At 42.4% G+C, this 19,081-nt stretch overlaps 1 protein-coding gene across 7 annotated transcripts in view; it reads left to right on the top strand.

Moving 5' to 3' along the window:
* Positions 1-18,615, top strand: part of EPHX1 (epoxide hydrolase 1) — a 30,194-nt gene extending 11,579 nt beyond the window's left edge. For 6 of the 7 annotated variants that reach the window (XM_085575905.1, XM_085575904.1, XM_085575902.1 and 3 more), the window contains exons 2-9: positions 6,525-6,709; positions 8,477-8,657; positions 10,838-11,065; positions 11,859-11,988; positions 12,634-12,848; positions 14,904-15,012; positions 15,962-16,087; positions 17,573-18,615. In XM_085575905.1, the coding sequence (XP_085432031.1) occupies positions 6,530-6,709; positions 8,477-8,657; positions 10,838-11,065; positions 11,859-11,988; positions 12,634-12,848; positions 14,904-15,012; positions 15,962-16,087; positions 17,573-17,798 (1,395 nt within the window). In that variant the 5' untranslated portion in view covers positions 6,525-6,529 and the 3' untranslated portion in view covers positions 17,799-18,615. Of the gene's footprint in view, positions 1-911; positions 6,057-6,524; positions 6,710-8,476; positions 8,658-10,837; positions 11,066-11,858; positions 11,989-12,633; positions 12,849-14,903; positions 15,013-15,961; positions 16,088-17,572 lie in introns of those variants that run through there. The other variant, XM_021543317.4, reaches the window with a different exon arrangement.
* Positions 18,616-19,081: the final 466 nt, after the last annotated feature.

Raw genomic sequence — 19,081 nt, 5'->3', positions numbered from 1 at the left:
CTCTGCACCTGTGCAAAAAACCTGTTCTTGGGATTTGAGGGTCATTAAATAGAGTAAAGCTGGATAGGATAAATAGGATAAAATCTTTGCATGCTCTCACCTTAATGCATTATTATGGTAGTTTGAACAGTTCTTTCACCCTTAATTATCATGACTGAACAGTGCTGATTTAAGAGTCCTTTCTTGCCATTTGTCTGCAGAGTCTTAAACAGAAATTATTGCAGATGAAGAGTGCATCTCCTTTCTTCTGAATCATGCACTCAGTCATTAGATCACATTAATGGGCATCACACAGATCCCAAGCTGGATTCTGTCAGGTTGTGTTTATGTAGCCCAACGGCTTTTTTTAGACTCTTGAAAGAGAGTGGGTTTGTTTAATAGAAGCAAAATAAGGAAAATTGAGGTAAACAAATCATTTTTAAGCAGCACAGAATAATGTGTAGGGCATGGCTTTGAAAGAACAAGTAATGTTGCATAGATATGTGTTCTTGTAAATTGAGTTTCTTCTTCTTAAGAAAGTGGTATGAAGTATTTTAAATAATGATTGGGAGATGAGCTTTAACTGGCCAGTTGTTACATACATTCTGCCCCTGGATGAGGCAAAATGGGTAACAGTGAACTTAATCTCATACTACTTTTCTTTTATGCTTAGTTAGACTTGGGTCTCAGTGCCTGTGGACTTTCAGAGTTAACAACAGATTGTAATTGTAGGAAAAATGAGGTGGGAATGTGTTGTGTAAGGTGGTCAAACAGTCCTCTGGAGTAATGTGCCTCAAAGGACAGGTGCTGTAAGTGCAAGCTCTGGGTGTGCAGAGGGGCACCCCCAGAGCTTAAACTGGCCCTGTTGCTTGTTCCTGTTGTCCAAGGGACTAAGAAGATGAAGAGCTGCATGGCAGCAGTGCCTGTGCCATAGGTGTGGGGTGTTCCTCAGCAGGGAACACCCAACCCTGACTGGGAGCAGCGTGCCCCACTCCTGGGGGAGGCCTGAGCGAGTGTGGTTTCACTGCTTTGGGGACACAACCTCACTCCTTGCTTGCAGCCTTCTAATTAAGTTCCTTCTGTACTGGTTAATTTCCGATTGTGAACAGTCTAGGGGAAAAAAAGTAAAATAGGATGATATAATCTCTTCCTGCTGTTTTGGAGATAGCATTGTGTGCCACCTCCCTGTGGCAATAAAAAATGTAAATGCTAAATTTCTTATCGAGACAAGCCAGAAACTCTGTTGGATTTGTATTTCCTGTCTTTGATTTGCCTTCCTGCACAGGACGCTTTATTTCATCTGATGCCTGCTTCTCCTCCTCCCCTACAATGTTAATGCATCATTTCATGTTCACCTGGGAGATGTTATCACTTGTAGGCAAAGCAATTTCTGCGTTGCTAAGCTATTTTCTAGCTTGTCATAATGCTCCATAAACTACAGAAATAGGAAGATTTTCTTCTACGAGTGACTCGGTGGTTTTCTGTCTGTTGCTGGAGCTACATGATGGCAAAAATGTGATGCCTGGAGATGGCAGGACACAGACTGAGGGTGAAGCTGTGAGGGCTGTGCCATGTCTTAGTCCTTTTTAGGCTGTGGCAGTGTTCAGGGGCTTTGTTACAGGTGCCATGAGTTTTTGAAGTGCTTCAGTGGGGTTGTTTTTCCTTCAGGTCTCTTGGGAAGAGTAACCTGCAATTGCTGCTCTTTGGGCAAACCAGCGTGTAAACAAAGTGCAGCAGCAGAGAGCTGCCTTTTTGGTAAAGCCTGATATGGGACTTTATGTAAGGGAACAAAAAGAAACAGAAAAATCACTTAAATTGAGCTGTTATTTCTCCTGCAGGGTAATTATTAATCAATAAACCTTGTATCTCACAGTGTGCCAAGTGCTCTGAGCTCCCTCACAGTGTTCTGGTAAACCATTTTCAGAGAGAAACGTGTTATTAACCCTAAACCATGATTAGCTCTGAAAACAGCAAAGTCTCACAACTCTTGCTTCAGCCATGCAGCAGCAGTTTTGCACTGGCAAGGTTTGGTAGCACCCTCAAGCTGTGGGTGCTGTGCATCATTTGTTGCAGCTGGGTTGTGTTTGGGCCAGAAGGCACTTCCAGCATTAAGTTGAAGGTCTGCACAGTTGTTTATTTCTCCAAAAACATGTTTCAGAAGGATTCTAATGCTGCAAGGCTAAGATGGATGGTTGCTCATAGAAGGAGAGGGGGATTTTACCATGATGTTGTTTCATAGATGACCTCTCTGAAAATGAAGAGCAGGGTTCTCCGGGGCATCTCTTCCTGTGTATTGATGAAGACAAAGCAAGAGACAGGACATAGCTTTGATGTAAATAATAATTGCTCTGTTCCTGTGGACCCCTTAGCTCTGATGTTAATGCACAGATAGGGGACAAATCAAAATGCAGAAAGGTGCTGAAAACCAGGAGTGTTTCCAATAGGGGGCTGTAAGACACTGTAAGGAAGTTTTGGGGTTTTCTTGCAAACATATTTCATGAGATGTGCTTGGCCTTCAAGAGGAACTTGGTTTTGGGCTATTTACTGGGCCATTGCATTTCAACATTTTTCTTTGAAAACATGTTTTTAAAGCAGCAAACCAAAAGCATTCCTCCTTGAAGTCTTTAGGATAAAAGTACTTTCTGAGATATTTAAGTGTTGTCCGTAAACAATATCCACTCTCTGGTACAGCAAAGTCTCGGAATAAATGGAAATATTTCCTTCTCAGGTCTTGCCTTTGGTCACATAAAAAGAGGAAAAAGCCAAACCAAAACATGAACTCCCTTTGAAGCACTCGTTTATAAAGGCAACAGGCCAGCGTGGTTGCATCAATAGACTTTAGACAATAAAACCACCAGCACTTTGTTGTTGACATCTCTGAAAACTGAGGGTAGAAAAGTGTTACTGTACCTGTTTGTCCTTCCACATTCATGGTGCTGTATTGCTGCATCGTGGAACAAGTGCTAAGGAGCTGATAACTTTCATTTCACCACAGATCCCAGCAGTGATTAGTGGAGGAAATTCATGTGCAGATGCCTCACAGCTGAGGCTGCTTTGTGCTGCTCAAACAACACAAGAGAGTTCCAGAGAAGCATCCTGAATAGTGAACTTGGGAAATCAGGGCTCTGAGTGGCTCCTCTGGGCCCGGGCTGGAGCTGCTGGTAGGAACATGCTGCATCCCAGCAGCTCATCCCTCACAAAAATCCCCTTGGGTGAGCTGGTGGGAGTTACAGTATTGCTGATGCACTTGGTCCTTCCCTTCCTGGGCACCCACAGCAAAATGTGACACCCTTGGGGCTCTGGGGCCCGTGTCCATTATCATCAGGAATTTTACAGGCACTTTCAAGGGAACTGGGAGAGATTGCATACAGACAGTCTCTCTGTTAGCAAAAAATAACCCAACAAATATCAGAGGTGGCTTCTTCCAAGTCAGGATGACATCTCATGGAAAACAATTTGTCACCAGCCCCAACTATCTGCAGTGGAAATCAGGATTCCTGTGGGACCTGAAGCTAGTTCTGGCACTTACTGGATTGTAAACAAGCTCATCCTCAAATCTGTTTGGAATTCTCTGCAAAAATGGGTGTCTGTTCACACAGCGAGTTCTTTCCACATATGGTCCCGGGTGAAGGCAAAATATACACATGTGCACTCAATCCCTCCCCAGGTTTTCTGCTGCAAAAATTCTTCTTTCTCAAGTGTTCTTGAGAGGAGATGGGAGTGTTATAAATGAAAATTAGTCCAGCCAAATTAAAAATGAAATAATAAAAAATTGTATTTAGGATCGAATTCTCTCTGAGCCAGCCACAAGGAAAAGGACAGTGCCGAGCCCGGGTTCAGCGCTGGGTGCGGGACAGGAAGGAGCCTCTGGCACACACATTGCCCTCCTGGACCCTGCAGTTCTTATAGGAATTTTTCTGCCCGAGGCCAGGATTTCAGCAATCCACCTTTTCTTTCTAGTCAGAGTCCCACATATTCATAAAGTTATTTTCTCTGGGGGTTGAACAATCCAGGTCCAGGTGTGGACGATTTTTCCTGATGAGATTACAGGAACCGTGGCATTCAGATATATCAGCCCGGAGGACTCCAGAGATCCCAGTCTGGGTCATTACCAGGATGATCAACTCCCAGGTGTTCCAGTATGGCCCTTTGGGACAGCCCCTCTCCGGACTAGCCACATGTATTAGATTGTAAATGAGGCATTGGCCAAGAAAACCCAGCTCTGGGGTAGCCGAATATGTGAGGGGGCAGCTCACACAGGTGGTGTGTGTATTTTGTAATAACTAAATATTATACATGCCAAATCATATTTCCCTTGATTCAATACAACAATATTTCATTGGCGCAAATTATAATCATACATACCAGGAGGGAGCAGAAATGGTTCTGCAGCTCTGGGTGTGGACATGAGGGTTTGTGGCCGAGGTTCAGCTCTGTGCTGGGTGCTGTGCCCGTGTCTGAGCTGGCAGGGGCCGTGGTGCTGTTGCAGCAGAGCCTGGGCACAGAGAGCTCTGCTTTGGGAGGTGGCCCAGCCTGAGCCGCGGGGCTGGCGCTGACCCAAGCTCTTCTCTTTGCTGGGGGGGCTCTGTAAACACGTCGGACTTGGCCAAGAGTTGGGATTTCTCTGTGTGATGTTCACACAGTTATGGTGGTGGTCCTTTCTAGTCCAGACATGGCCCAAGTTGTGGTGTGATTTAGGGGAAGCTGCTGTTTTTCTCCATGAAGGCTTAAGAGTAGAAGTGTTATAAAATGCTGTAGTAGGTATCATTTCTGTGTAAAGTGCTCTGAGGTTTCTAGAAGCCCCTCCAGTTGTGCTTTGCAGTAAAATTTAATTGTGCTCAGGATGCTCCTAAACTGCATTGGTTTGTGTGCTGAGGCAAACTGAAATTGGATAAACTTTTTAATTCTGGGGTGAGTTATGGCCTGGGTGTTGTAAAGGTGGGGAAAGAGCGTTGTCTTGTGCTCCAGATAACATTGTGAAGAAAAACAAGTGGCAGAAATTATGGAAGCACCAGTGAAACAAATAAACAAATCAAGTTTTTTCAGTGCCTATCATTCCCAATGGTTCCAACCTCTGGGGATGCAGGCACTTGCAAGGCTGTAGCACTTGCATGTGTAAAAAATAGATTTTTTTTAATTTTAATTTTTTTTTTCTTTTAGCTTGTTCAATCTGCACAGTGCCCGGACAAATGTTCAATCTGCACATATGTTTCATGGGTGCTTGTCTTGACTTATGTGTTTATTTATTTATGGTCAGCCATTAGAAAATCAAACTCATGAAGTTGACTAAAACCTGTCCTGTCACATAAAGGCACTTAAACAATTCCATTCAGTTTCATTCCTGCTCTAATCCTGTGAACTCCTGTTAACTTGTGCTAAAATTCCTGTTTTGATCCAGGAGTAAATTTGGTGCATTCTGATGACTATTTGAGCCATTCCAGAGCATCAAATTACTCTGCAGCAGCAAAACCAACAAAACCTTCTGGCTCTAGAGGGAATGAAGACGTTCTGGGTCATAAACAATCCTTGCCCTACAGAAGTTTTGAATACTTGATGTCTTAGTAATTCCCCTGCAAATGAGTGTTTGAAGCATGACATTCTTTAAAACAATGCATTAAAATGATGACAGTACTGTTCCCCAAACCACCTTACAAACGTTTCTTACACTTAAAGGCATGCTTGAAAACATTAATTATTAAAGACTAGTCTAAGTGTTTTTTTTACTTGCAGTATGAAACCCCCAAATATATTCAAATTGGGTGTTTTTTTTTTTTTTTTTTTTTTTTTTTTTTTTTTTTTTTTTGTTGAGGTGTTCTGTTTGACTGAAGCACAGCAGCCCTGCAGCTGGGCTATGCAGATGTGTTGTGAAATCAGGTTGCTCAGAACCTTGACAGAATTTTGTCACTTGGCAATGTGATCACATTTTAGAGCATGGGCTTTTCTCTTTAGAAACAGTTTCTCTTTAGAACAGTTCACAGGGAGAAGGAAAGGGAAGGTCTGACTGCCCTTTATACTGCTGTTCAAGGGTTGTGCAAATATATCCCTGCTCCACTTCCTGGATGACTGGGAGGTACAAGGTGGCTGCCCATATGCTGTTCACTTTTTATTCTGTATATATATATTCTGTCTTGCTTTTCTTTTTCTCTGAATCTACAGCAGTAGACTTGTAAGCCTTGCTGAAGAGATGCTCTGCCCTGGCATTTGTGGGGAATCTAGAACTTCAGAGGAAGAGAAAGCATTAAATGTGAATTGTATAATTGTAATTATTATGTTATATTTACATTATAATGACTATTTAATTGCCGCATTATCTCCTTAACTTACTTTGAGCTCTGTTTTTATTATGTCTTTTATTTAAAACAATTCTTCCTCATTTGGGTAGGTTGAAACATTCTATTTCAGAAATTTCACAAAAGTATTGCTATCATGTGAGTGCCAGAACATCCCATAGCTGGAATCCTGTCTGAAAAGGGAAAAGTCTTCACCAAGAATTTATGTCTCTCTGAGCTGACTGGGCTCACCACAGTTCTGTTCTTCTCTTGCAGACATTATGCTGCTCGAGGTGTTCCTGGTCCTGGGGACACTCCTCATCTACTTCTTGTTTTTCAAGAAGAATGAAGAGACACTGCCCTTCAAAGATGGGTGGTGGGGCAGAGGACAAAAGCCTGTGACTAAAGAAGACTCAAATATTCGGCCATTTAAGGTGGAGACTCCAGAGGAAGAGCTGAGTGTAAGCAAATCTCTGGGCTGGGGGGAGGGAAGGAAGAAATGGCCAAACAGATGCAGAAAATGTTTGGAAGTAATTTTTAAATTGAACCAACAGAGTGCCAGTGATGTCCAGGTGTTGGGGGAAGGGATTTTTCAGTCCTTCAGAAAATAGGTATGAATAGACAGATCTCACTATATAATTTTGTTCTCAGCTAGCTCTTGCATGATTGCTGATAAATAAACCTACTCTGCAAAGCCTAACATAAAAATCATATTACAGATTACTTAACTCTGTTTTTCTGTTTATGCATTTTCCTCAGTTTGTGTAGACCAGAATAAGAACAATGTCTTTTTTTTCCCCCTTTCTTTCAGAAGCAATTACAAATACCTCATTTTCTTGACTGCTTTATGTTTGCAGCTGTGTTGGATGCTGATTCTTCTGTAATTAATAGTCTACTTTGGTCAACACTAAATTACTGTGGTAATTACAGTAAACACATACGTTGCAGAATTTGTTGGATAGAAAGATTTTGATTGTGTGTGTTTAAGCCAGGGATTCAACAATTTCATAGATCTTTGTGGAGTCATGGTTCAAACAATACTCATGGGATTGCTCATATTATTAATTTATAATAGATTCCTAATTTCTCAGCAAAGCTTGGGTTTTTTAACACTTTGCTTACCCTTCTTAGTAATATCAAGGGACCTTGGTCTCCATTTTGTTTTCCTCTTACACTGCAGACACTAAGATGGATAATTTCTAATTTAAAAATGAGTGAGCAGGATTAGATTTCCAGACCTACCTTTCAGCTACTCTGTGGTTCTGTTTGCAGTAGGAAGGGGCTCTTGGCTCAGTCCTTCCCTGCAGAGGGACTTTGGAGTGATCTTGCATTGTCACCAGCATCCGCTGCAGCCCTGAAGTGCAGTGGGAACGTGACTGTCACTGTATTCCAGATGGACAAACTTCAATTTCAGTCTGTTCTGTCTATGCAAAATCCTTCTGAATGTTTCCTGGTGAAGACCTCCCACCTCTGGGTTTGGGAAGGGAAGGAAAAGGTTTGGGCCAGATCCATGCCTTGACTGTGAGGGAATCACAGAATCACAGAATAATGAGTTTGGAAGAGACCTCTAAGATAATCAAGTCCAACCTTTGCCCTAACACCACAACTCGAATTTATCACCAGGTGCCAAGTCCAGTCTTTTTATAAACATATCCAGAGATGGTGATTCCACCACCTCCCTAGGAAGACAATTCCAGTATTTTATTACTCTTTCAGTGAATTATTTTTTTCGTAATTTCCAACCTAAACCTTCCCTGACATAGCTTGAGACTGTGTCCTCTTGTTCTGCCAGTTGCTGCCCGGTGGAAGAGATTGACCCCACCTGTCTACAACCTCCCTTCAGGAAGCTGTAGAGAGCAATAAGGTCACCTCTAAGCCTCCTCTTCTCCAGGCTAAACAACCCCAAGAAAGGCAGCAAGACTTACCCCTTGAAGCCACAGGAGTGCCAGCAGAGCATCTTGCCCTTTGTGGTTCCCAGCCTGGCAGCCAGGTTTGGCAGCCCTGCAGAACAAAGGCTGGGAACAGCTGTGAGTGGAAGAGGAAGGAGGACACCTGCAGGAGGAAAAGAACAGGAACAGCTGACGGAGCATCAGCAAAAGGCACAGGGGTCTCATTAGAGATGTTATTTCCATTGTTCTCGTTCCCCGTGGGAATAACTAGAAACCACACGCAGCCCAAGAGAGCAGACACAAGTGCTTTTAATGTCTCTTCTCTCTCCTTCCCTGTAGGATTTATTCAGGAGACTTGACCAGGCTCGATTCACTGAGCCACTGGAGAACAGTTGCTTCCATTATGGGACTAATTCGGTGTATCTCAGGAAGGTTGTGTCCTACTGGAAAAACCAGTTCAATTGGAAAAAACAAGTTGAAGTCCTCAACAAGTACCCACAATTCAAAACAAAGATTCAAGGTGTGTTGCTTTCCCCCTTAAAATATAACCAGCAATAGATAAATATATCTGCAAAGGAACCTGGTAGGAAGAAGGCTCTGGTTGTGTCACAGAGCCTTCCCTCCTGGCTGGATCGTTGGCATCACTGCTGAAGGAGCAGGGAACTCCCTGGTTGTAGCTGAAGGCTTTAGGACAAGGAATGACAAATGGAATTCCCTGTGCATGAGCAGACTGTCAGCTGGTGTTAACAGGAGCCAAGCATGAATGTTTGGAAGCAGAAGTGGATCTTAAGATGTACACATGTTCCCTGCCTTGCATGCAGTCGTGCAAAAAATTCCCACAGATGTCTCCTCATGCTCTGTGGAGCTGCCCAGCTGCTGCTGTCACAGTGAAGCCATCAACCTGGCAGCCCTCCTCAGCTGGCCAGGCTGGCCCTGCCTGGCAGGGCAGATGTGCTCTGCTGCACCTCTTCAGCCATTCCCAGGCCTGGGAGTGCACAGTGCCTCTCCCCTGGGGTTGATGTGCTGCCAGGTGTGAGGGAATGGTTTTTCTTCATTCAGAGCACACTGCACCCTTCCAAAGAGTTCATTCAGCCAAGGTCTGCTGGTGCTGGAGCTTGGTCAGACTGGGTTTTTTAAAATACCTGATTTAGGGTGGTGCTCAAATCAGTTGTAGGTCTAGAGCACAGCAGGCAATTGTCTCACATGATGGCAAAATTTAAGCTTAACAGAGTATTTTGTTCTGTTTTTATTTGCACTCATGATTGTGTCTTATTTCAAAAGGTGCACTTTGCCATAATATTTTAAATGGATTTGGGACAAATCAAATAAATGGTGCTATATAGTGGTTAGTGCTTAAAGCACTTATTTAAATGATGGTTAGTGCTGAAAAGATAAAACCAGAAAGTCTTCCCTTAAAAAAGAAGAAAAAAGCACCATCTGAGACAAGAAAGGGAAAGCAGCTAAGGATGATGCACTATGTATAGCAATGGGAAAGGAAATTTTCGAGTTGGGAAAGATTACAGAGAGGAGATATGAAAAGACAAGGTCAAACATGCTGTGTATCAGATTCCTCCTTTCTGTCATCACTTGAAAGCTTTTCAGAGAATGTAGAGATTCACAGAAGTGTCAAGGATGGGGAAATCTCAAGTCAGTGAAAGATGATGGGATTGCTGGCGAACTGGAGTGGATGTGAGCAAAACATGCTTAAATACATCAAGAACTGAGGCATTCAGGCTCTGCTGGGAACAAATTCCTGTTTCCTGGAAAATATAAAGCCCTGAGTTAGTTTGAGGAAGAGCAACTCACCTGAAGCAGGCAGTGCAATGCAGTGAGAAGCTTTCCTGCTGGAAAGAGTCAAAATGGAAACCACATTGCAGATTTTACCTTTCACTGAACAAGCAGGAGACTGGTACTAGAACACAGGCTTCTGTTTTGGTTTACTCACTTAAAGAGATACTGAAAGCTTTGGGCAAAGGGTAGGAAAGCACTACAAAAATGAACACTAACTCTCTCTCAGCAAGGCATAAAATCATCAATTTAGCATGATTGGTTTATCAGCAGTTAAGATGTGTGACCTGATTACAGGAGGCTTCCACAAACAGAGAATAGTTAGTGAAAGCTTTTAAAATTCCTTTTGTGCAGCATTTAGAGTCAGTGGCTGGGGACAGAAACCAGACATGTTCAAATGGAAAGTAAGGCATGCACAAAATGAGGAAAGTGATTCATGCCCCCAAACAAATAGCTGCACATCGTGATGGATTCCCTATCTCTTGGTGCCTTCAAGCTGCAGTTGTAGGCCTTTCAGGAAGAAAAATCTCTGGCTATCTAAAGCCTATCCAGTGCCATGTAGCAACATTTGGGTAAAATTTAAGGGTAGTTGGACTAAATGATGTAACTGTCTCCTCTGCCTGTAAGCTGTGTGAGTCACTGTGTTACCATTGGTAGATTGCTTCACTTCTATGTCTTAATTTGCCAATTTATTTTAAAACAGAAATAGTCAACCTCATTTGGCTGCTGTGATGCTTAATTGTACATTATCAAGTACTTTAAGGTCCTTGGATAAATGTATCCAGAGAGGTGCAGTGTTTGTATGCTCACCAAAAGAAGACTAGAAAAAAGCTTTATTCATAATCTGTTCTGTGATTAGTTTCAGTGTCATGGTAAATTTGTGTGTGCTAATTAATGATTTTATTTTTACAGGCATTGATATCCATTTTGTTCACGTAAAGCCTCCTTGTTTGCCTGAAGGCCAGGCTGCAAAGCCACTATTAATGGTTCATGGTTGGCCTGGCTCATTCTACGAGTTTTACAAAATTATCCCTCTCCTGACGGATCCTGCAAGCCATGGCCTCAGTGATGAGCACATTTTTGAAGTAATTTGCCCATCTATCCCTGGCTATGGCTTCTCAGAAGCACCCCACAAAAAAGGTATGACACAGAAGAAACTGAACCCCCATAAGCCCAGTCTCACAGTGAGGGAGCCTGTGTTAGCAGAACAGCAACTCCTGTTACACACTTTTTATTTTTCCAGTGAGGAAACAGACCCTGTGTGTCAAGTGGGAGGAGGGAGATAAGGGGGTGACTTCAGGTGACATCACTGGCTAGTTTCTGGAGCAGTGTGTAGATCATTTAAAAGGACCATAAAAAGCTATGAAGTGACAACTCAAGAGTTGTAATTTTGTCCATGAATTGTCTGTGAGTGAGCAGGCAGGGCAAATTTAGTGTTCCTTTTTGGTGTTTTGCATCCATATTCAACAGCATTGTACAGGTAGGTGATAAGGAAGAGTTGAAACAAAGCAGTTCATGTATTCACATGGCAGGTTGCAGCCAAATACCTGCTTGCTCAGCTTGTGCTCTGAGTTATACAATCACAAACTGCAGCAAATTGAGGCAAGGTAGTGTTTAAAGTGATACTTAGTTTAGTATTTAATTGCATGTGCAGGTGTGGAGAAGGTTGGGTTTGCTTTTCTCTGCTTCCCTGGCTATGATTCCTGTGGTTCATTCAGAGAGAGATCTGCAATAAAGGCAGATCCTCCTCATGGTTTCTGCTTGCTCTCTGTGCTTGGATGTGAGCAAGAGTTTGCATACACTCAGGCAAGGAGAAAGGGATTTGTAGCTTTTGAGGAACTTGAACATTGTCTTGATGTAGAGAAACAGTGCTGCAGAGTCAGAAGTGTGGGTGGAATTAATGCAACAAAAGTGTTCTTTTCTTTTAATGCAGGCTTCAACTCCGTGAGTGCTGCGTCTGTGTTTTATGAATTGATGCTCAGACTGGGATTCAGTGAGTTCTACACCCAGGGTGGTGACTCTGGCTGGCTCATCTGCACCAACCTGGCCCAGATAGCTCCCAGGTGAGTACCCCCTCGGTGTAGCTGTTTTACTCTGTGAATAGTTATTTCCTGTGCACTCGGGAGTTCCTGCCCAAGTTCTCACTGTGTAGGTCCTCTCTTTGGTGCTCAGTGTTAAGCAAAGTCCTAAAATTACATACCTTAGTTTTTATTAATTGTTTTTCATTTCAAACAGTTGTGCAGTAGTTTTGTAGTGGCCTCGCTGAGGCCTGGAGTAGGACAAGTAGAGAAAAAAAAGGAGGATTTGTGGCTTAGTGCCCTGGAATGTGTGCTGATTACTGACAGTTGTCCCTTTGACTTGTCATTTTTGTGTGAAAAGCCACACTACAAAGGGCAGCTGAGGTCCTGGTGTAATTAACAGCCTGGAATTCAAGTATGTCCATTTCTGTTAATAACATTTTAAATGTTACAGGCCACAGCACCACGCCTGGCAGAGTTCAAGAAGTGTTTGGGCAACGCTCTCAGGCACATGGTGTGATTTTTGGGGCTGTCTTGTGAAGGGCCAGGAGCTGAACTTTGATGATCTCTGCATGTTTCTTTCACCTCAGGATATTCTGCGATTCTAAATACAACAACTTTGATTTTTTGTTAAGTACTTGTTAAGTTGTGGGTTTTTTTGGCTTTTTTTTTTTTTTTTTTTGTCTGTAGCCATGTGAAAGGTCTCCATTTAAACATGGTCTTAGTTTCGAAGCTGGGACTCTCTCACCTGCTCTCCATCCTGCTGGGCCGGTACTTCCCAGGGCTCTTCGGATTCCAGGATGAAGATGTCAGGAGGATGTTCCCCTTCTTGAAGAAATGGCTCCACAAGATCTTGTCTGAGTTTGGCTATGCTCACATACAGACTACAAAGCCGGACACTGTTGGTAAAACAAACAAAAACAACCCCTCAAAAATAACCTTTTTTGAGCTTGGAATACTTAAGTCTTTTCACTTTAGTTGTACCTTCATAGAAACAAAATGTACTGTATGCAGAAAATAGGGTTGTTTTTTTTTTTTTGCAGTCTATCTGCACATCCAAACTGAGCATGCTCCAAGTGCCACTGACCTCATTTTCCAGTTTTCATAAATAAAATAGATTATTTAATATTTTTCCACTTATGCTATCACTGGGGACTGTAATTCCATTTCAAATGCAGCTCTGCTCAGAGCAAAAGATAATTTCTTCTCCAAGAATGGATCATATTCAAGTAATGTAAACTACAAGAAGCTTTTAGCTGTCTCAGCACACAATGTAGTTTATTAATTATAGCAATAAGTAATACCTGAGAAGTAAAATCAAATTTCACTTTCACTCATGGTTCTGAATCACTTGCAGACTTTCAAGGAAAAAATTGTAGCTATGATTGTTCTTTCTACATGAACTAGTCACTCAGGTGGTTTAACTGCTTTAAGTATCTGAATATTTAAGTGTTTCTATTTTAAAAACATCTTTTGTGACTGAATTGGACAACTGAGTCAAGAATACTGACTACATTTTAGTTTGGTGCAGCAGCAATTCACTGATGGATTTTATTATAAATACAGCTAAGGGAAATGTTTCTTAATGGTGTCCCATAAGCTTACCTACAGAGGCAGGTATGTTCTTAAAATGTGTAGGCAAAAGGATAACTGTATGGATTTAAAATAGTTTTGCTCCTGTCAGGTTTTGGTTTCTAAAAATTGCCAGTCTTTTGTGCTTTATGAAAGAGAGGGAGGCTGATATCTGAAAGATGCCTAAGCCGTGCTCCTTCTCAGTCAGAATTTGGGCTGATTCGTGTCCTTATCAGTCACGTGTGGTCTGTCAGAGCAGACTGTGCAGATTGGGAAACAGCAGCCAGTTCATGCTTTGGGAACTGGAGCATTTCTGCAGTTCTCCAAAGGACAAAGAAGAGAGGAGCAGGGTAGTGGCAAGTTCCTGAAAGGAGAAAAACACTCTGAAGAAATTTCTGACAGAAATGGCTGCATTCCAAGTGCTCTGAGGACCAGTGTCAGTTTTTCTCTAAGTAAACAGATTGCACTCTACTCACAGTGAGTAGATGAGAACAGACTATTGCTTGTTGTGTCCAATACCTCTGGAAAGTGCTCAACAGAACTTTCTCAAACGCTTGCAATTTCAGTTACCAATACTAGTTGCTTAATAATTGAAATCCCACTGTCTTGTTTAAATAGCAACTACTGATGAAATTGTGCCAGCTGCAGCATTAGGCACCTTCCTGGAAGGCTGGGTTGCATGGGTGAAACTTTAAATATGTTTCTGTTCCTTGGGAACAGCTTTTTTACTGTTTTACTGAGAAGCTGTGACAGCTTACAGTCCCTGTATTTCACAGCACTAGGATATGTGATCAAAGTTCCAAGTGCAGGTGTGTTCTTTCTGTCCAAGAAAAGCAAACTATAAAATCTATATGAAGGCTTGTTCTACATGAAGGCAGTTTGCTATTGCTAATTCAGAAGATGGACCATTTAGCAGAGCCTTGCTGTTCCTTAATGACTTTCTAATAATCCTTAAAATGTTTTTGCTGTTAGATAATGCTGCAAATCCTCCTGGTCATGTGTAGGCATGTGGGGTTTGGCTCTGTAATGCTGTTTAATACATGACAACTTCCAGATTAATGGAAGCAAACCCTCCTTGGCACATAGAACTTAATCTTATTAGCTTACCAGAAAAAAAGAAAAGCCAGCAGAAATCCAATACTGTTACATCAGTTCAAAAAATGTTCAGTGTGAGCTAATAGGGAGCCTGCTTGTTTGCAGCTACTTCCAGTTTATGATTTGGCATTAAATGGCTCCAACTCGATGTACTATTTTATTTATTAAAGAAAGCAGCTGATGGAACAGCTTTGTAAATTTACATCCCCTATATTATAACAGGCAGCTTCTCTAACACTCTGAGTTCTGTAGCTGGATATCAGTTATAGTTAAATTTTCCTCCTCCTTTACAGGCTGTGGTTTGAATGACTCTCCTGTGGGACTGGCTGCATACATCTTGGAGAAGTTTTCTTCATGGACTGATATGGAATTCCAGAATCTAGAGGACGGAGGACTAGAGAGGTAAGGCCTTTCTCTCCTGCCATTTTGGATGAGGTGACTGAGCCCAGAGTCACAGCTGAAGAGGTTTGTCTGAAGGGAGCCTCTCGTGACCACAGCTGGTGCAGGGCTGCACTCCAGTACACAGAGAGGCAAACAGGCCATGGAGGCTGATGGACTCCCTTCCCACTTCCATCTCCTAGAACAGAAATACACCTTGCAACTCCTGGATATTAAAAACTGACTTATGGGGAAGAAGCTCATTAGGACACAAAATCCAAAATTTTAACCCACATTAAGATGCTGGCAACTCATGACTTATTGTAATACTAACAATTAACTCTCTGTGAATTTGTTTTGGATTGATTGTTAGAGCTTAATCTACCTGTCATTTGCTAATAAAGGATTATGTTTAGTGTGCGCCAGAAATCAGAGCTGAAATCCCCCTTGAGAACTACCTGGCAGGAATGGAGAGAAGGGGCATGCTAGGGAAAGGCCCAGCTGCAGCAGATTTGCATGGAATGTTTGCCCTGCATACAACTAATAATTTAATATTAAACATGCCCTGTTTACAGCACACATTGGTGTGTGAGGGCTCTGCTGAGGGCTCACAGTAGCATTTCAGATTATCATTAATAAATGGCACAAGCTGTTGCATGTGCTGTTCTGCTCCCACCCTCCCAGTCTGTGGACAGGAGAGAGCCATGCTGGAGCATAAGGTGCTTGTTGGAATCTGCCTTCTGTGTAGGAGTTAAAATGTGACTTCCCAGTTTGTGTCTGAAAGCCTTTAGCATCCTTAATTGGTCACTGGCAGCCAGGGGGGGGAGTAATAACTTCACCTCTCCACTCTTAACCACTATTTATTTCCTATAATTTTTTTCCCCTGAAACCAAACCAAAGTCAAGTCCCTGCTAAAGTGATGCAAGTCAGTTTTCCGTTCTAATGAAATAATCTCTTGGGCTTGCCTCTTCAGAAAGTTCAGCCTGGATGATCTGCTCACCAATATCATGATCTACTGGGTGTCAGGCTGCATTGGCTCCTCCATGCGTTTCTATAAAGAAAACCTGCAGAAGGGGATAGGCACACAGAAACATGATAAGTAAGTGTGGCTTCTTCTCTTGAAATATTTTACTTTGATCTTAATTTTATAGTTACATGCCTTATAGATTCCTGAATGCTGAGGAAAAACACTGCCCTCTCACAGTATTCTTCTGCAAGACAGACCAGGTAGTTGATGTACTGTGCTGTGCTTTTAAAACACGGTGCTTAGGTAGGAACCCTGAGCCATGAGTGAGGAGATCTGACTGGAGGCACTGCTTGAGGGCCTCCCATTCATGGTGTATCCATGTACTTCCTGGTTTTATTTCAGTTACTGTATCAGTCTGTGACTGAGCCACCCAGTCAGTTTTAGCGGTAGTGTCACCCCATCAGTGGTTGTAGTTTTAGTACTTTTCTGGACACACTTTCCCTGTTTCTGCAAAAGGTTCAAGTCCTTCCTTTGGAAGCAACTGCAGCCTGCTGACAAACTGCATCACTGAGGAGTCAGTGAGACTGATGTGCCTGCTGCTGCTCAGACCCTTCAGACAGCAGCTTGGTTGCATGTACTTGTGTCAGCCTCAGTGAAGGCTTAAACCTGCCCCGAGGTATTTGCAGCCACAGCTTAGTGCCATGCTATTTATTTAGCTGTAAAATGATGCTCCCAGGAAGCTGACTCAGTTCCTGAAGCCGTTGTGGCTATGCTGTGGGCAGTATCTTGCTCTGGTTCTGCCTGCATGAGATGAGCTGTATGAGCTTCTAGTGCCTAGAGGACAGAATCTCAGAGTCCTGTGTAAAGTTCTGACCTCAGCCTTCCAGTGGCTACATGCCCAACACTTTTTGCATCTATATTTTAAACTTATGACAATGCAGCTTATGTGTATGGGATATTCAAACCTAGAAAATGTGGCTTTTAAAACAAGCACAGATCATTCAGACCCCTCAAATCCAGTTGCTTCCTTACACTTCCTAATGTGAAGAATGTTTTGTAGTGTGAATTTGTGCCAGTTAAAAGCAAGAGCTATTTTACAAGGTATAGTCTCACATATAGAAATGTTGATTCTAAACAAGTCTAGATTATTAGTATTCCTCTCTCCACTCCCCCTATGAAGTAATTATTTTCCTGCCTATCCTCCAGTTGTCCTGCCAGGCTTAGCATATTTGAGTGGTTATGTTCTCTGTAAATCTTTCTCCAGCTCTTATCAAATTGTGTGCTTGCCCATCAATTTGAGCCCTGTGTGCAGCAAGAGGAAATTTGCTGCCCACCATCTCCTAGGGCTGTCCTCTCCTCTCCCTTTCCATGCTTCTGAGCTTCATGCCCTGGATCCTCTGCAAAATTGCCTTCATGTCACTGTGTACAAAAACAAAAAAAAAAGAGTTTTTTTTCCTCAGGAATTAGAGTGTTGTCTTCAGTTTTAGGATCTGGAAGTCAAATTTTTAATGCCTAACAAAACTGTGCCCAACTGCTCAGGAACATTTCCTTGGGACTTTTGATTTGTTGCAGATTTAAGTGTTTGGAAGATTACAGTGATTCTCTCTCCTCTCTCAGGCTCACAGTACAGGTACCCACTGGTATTGCTGCCTTCCCTAATGAAATCCTGCACATACCCCAGGCTTGGGCCAAGAAGAAATACACCAACATCGTCTCCTTCCACTTCATGCCTCAAGGTGGCCACTTCGCAGCTTTTGAGGAACCTGAACTTCTTGCTAAAGATATTCTGCAATTTGTGAACAAAGTAGAGAAAGAGCAACTCTGGAAAAAGAAAGGGGAATAACTTCCCTAAGAAACAGCAGAGTAATTACTTTTAGCTTAGCACATGTACAGGGCTTACTAAGTCTGCCGTAATCCATGTAATTAGATCTTATTGTTGATCAGATGTGAGCAAGGACAGAAAGAAAAATGCAGTGTATATGCATGAGATACTGCCATGGGGACCAACAGATTTTGGGCTGGGTTATTTTTTGTTCAGCTAGGCTCAGAAAGCATGAAGAATACTTGGGTATCTTCAGAAACATGTTCTGTGGTATTCTTGACTCTTGCTTTGAAATTGAAAAATAGACCTCAGAACTACTAACATACCTAGTAACAGTTAAATTGTTATGAAAGGCTTTTTCTTTCATGGCAGCAGTAAAATTTGAGTTGCTGTGAGTAAGAAGTTCCTCACACAAAAGAATAAGGAGCAGCCTGGCAGACCTAACTTGCATGAGTGCATCAATCAATCAGCACTGATGATCTACAGTATCTTTAAACTGCCTTCTGCTGGCTGCCTTTCTCTTCCAGCCTGGGCTCCAAAGCAGCTCCTGGCTGTGAAGAAGCTGGACTGCCCTGTGCCAGGCTCCTGGGATATGTGAGGAGCAGATGAAAGACACAGGTGCCTGTAGCTCAGTCCAGGAGGTGGGGCTGGGTAGAGTAACTACAGCCCCAGCTACCTCTGCACTGAATTTGTACTCTCAAATCCTAGCCCTAGTAGGCTCAACACACTGTGGCATTGTACTGCTTTGGCAGGGTACTGTAAATACCTCTTACCAAAGAATAAAAATATTATTAATTCAAAATTAAAAGAAAAGTGCATTAAATTTTTTAATAACTCCTGTGTGATTATTTTAATTTTTTAACAACTGAGATTTTGCTTGGTACCAGCTAGGAAAATCATCAGTTCAGAACTTATCAATTCTGTACTTCATCTGTCACAGAGGTCAGATTGAAGGTAAACTGCTCAAAGAAAATTGAAGGTCTGTATGGCTTTACCAGCTCCTGTCCCTAGTGTGTGCAGCTGAGCTTCAAACAGGTCTTAAACCATCTCCAGATGACCGATTTCAGTGTGGTTTTGTTCTCCAGTCACTTCTGATGTCCTTCTCTACTTCTGAAAGCACAGGGAAATACAATCTATCAGTAACACTTGCATGGATTAGTATTATTTCACAATATTAATTGAAATGAAAGCCAAGATCAGAAGCTCAGCAGATGCAAGCTCCATCCCACAAGGTTTTAGACTCAAGCAAACTGCACAGTTTGTTTCACAGGAGGTAAATGTACTCTCCTCCTGGGCACATCCAA

The sequence above is a fragment of the Lonchura striata genome, chromosome 3, assembly GCF_050655825.1.
Source record: "Lonchura striata isolate lonStrDom1 chromosome 3, ASM5065582v1, whole genome shotgun sequence".
In the NCBI taxonomy this organism is placed as follows: domain Eukaryota; kingdom Metazoa; phylum Chordata; class Aves; order Passeriformes; family Estrildidae; genus Lonchura; species Lonchura striata.
The sequence above is the reverse complement of the archived record's forward strand: the minus strand, read 5'-3'. Positions and strand labels throughout refer to the sequence as shown.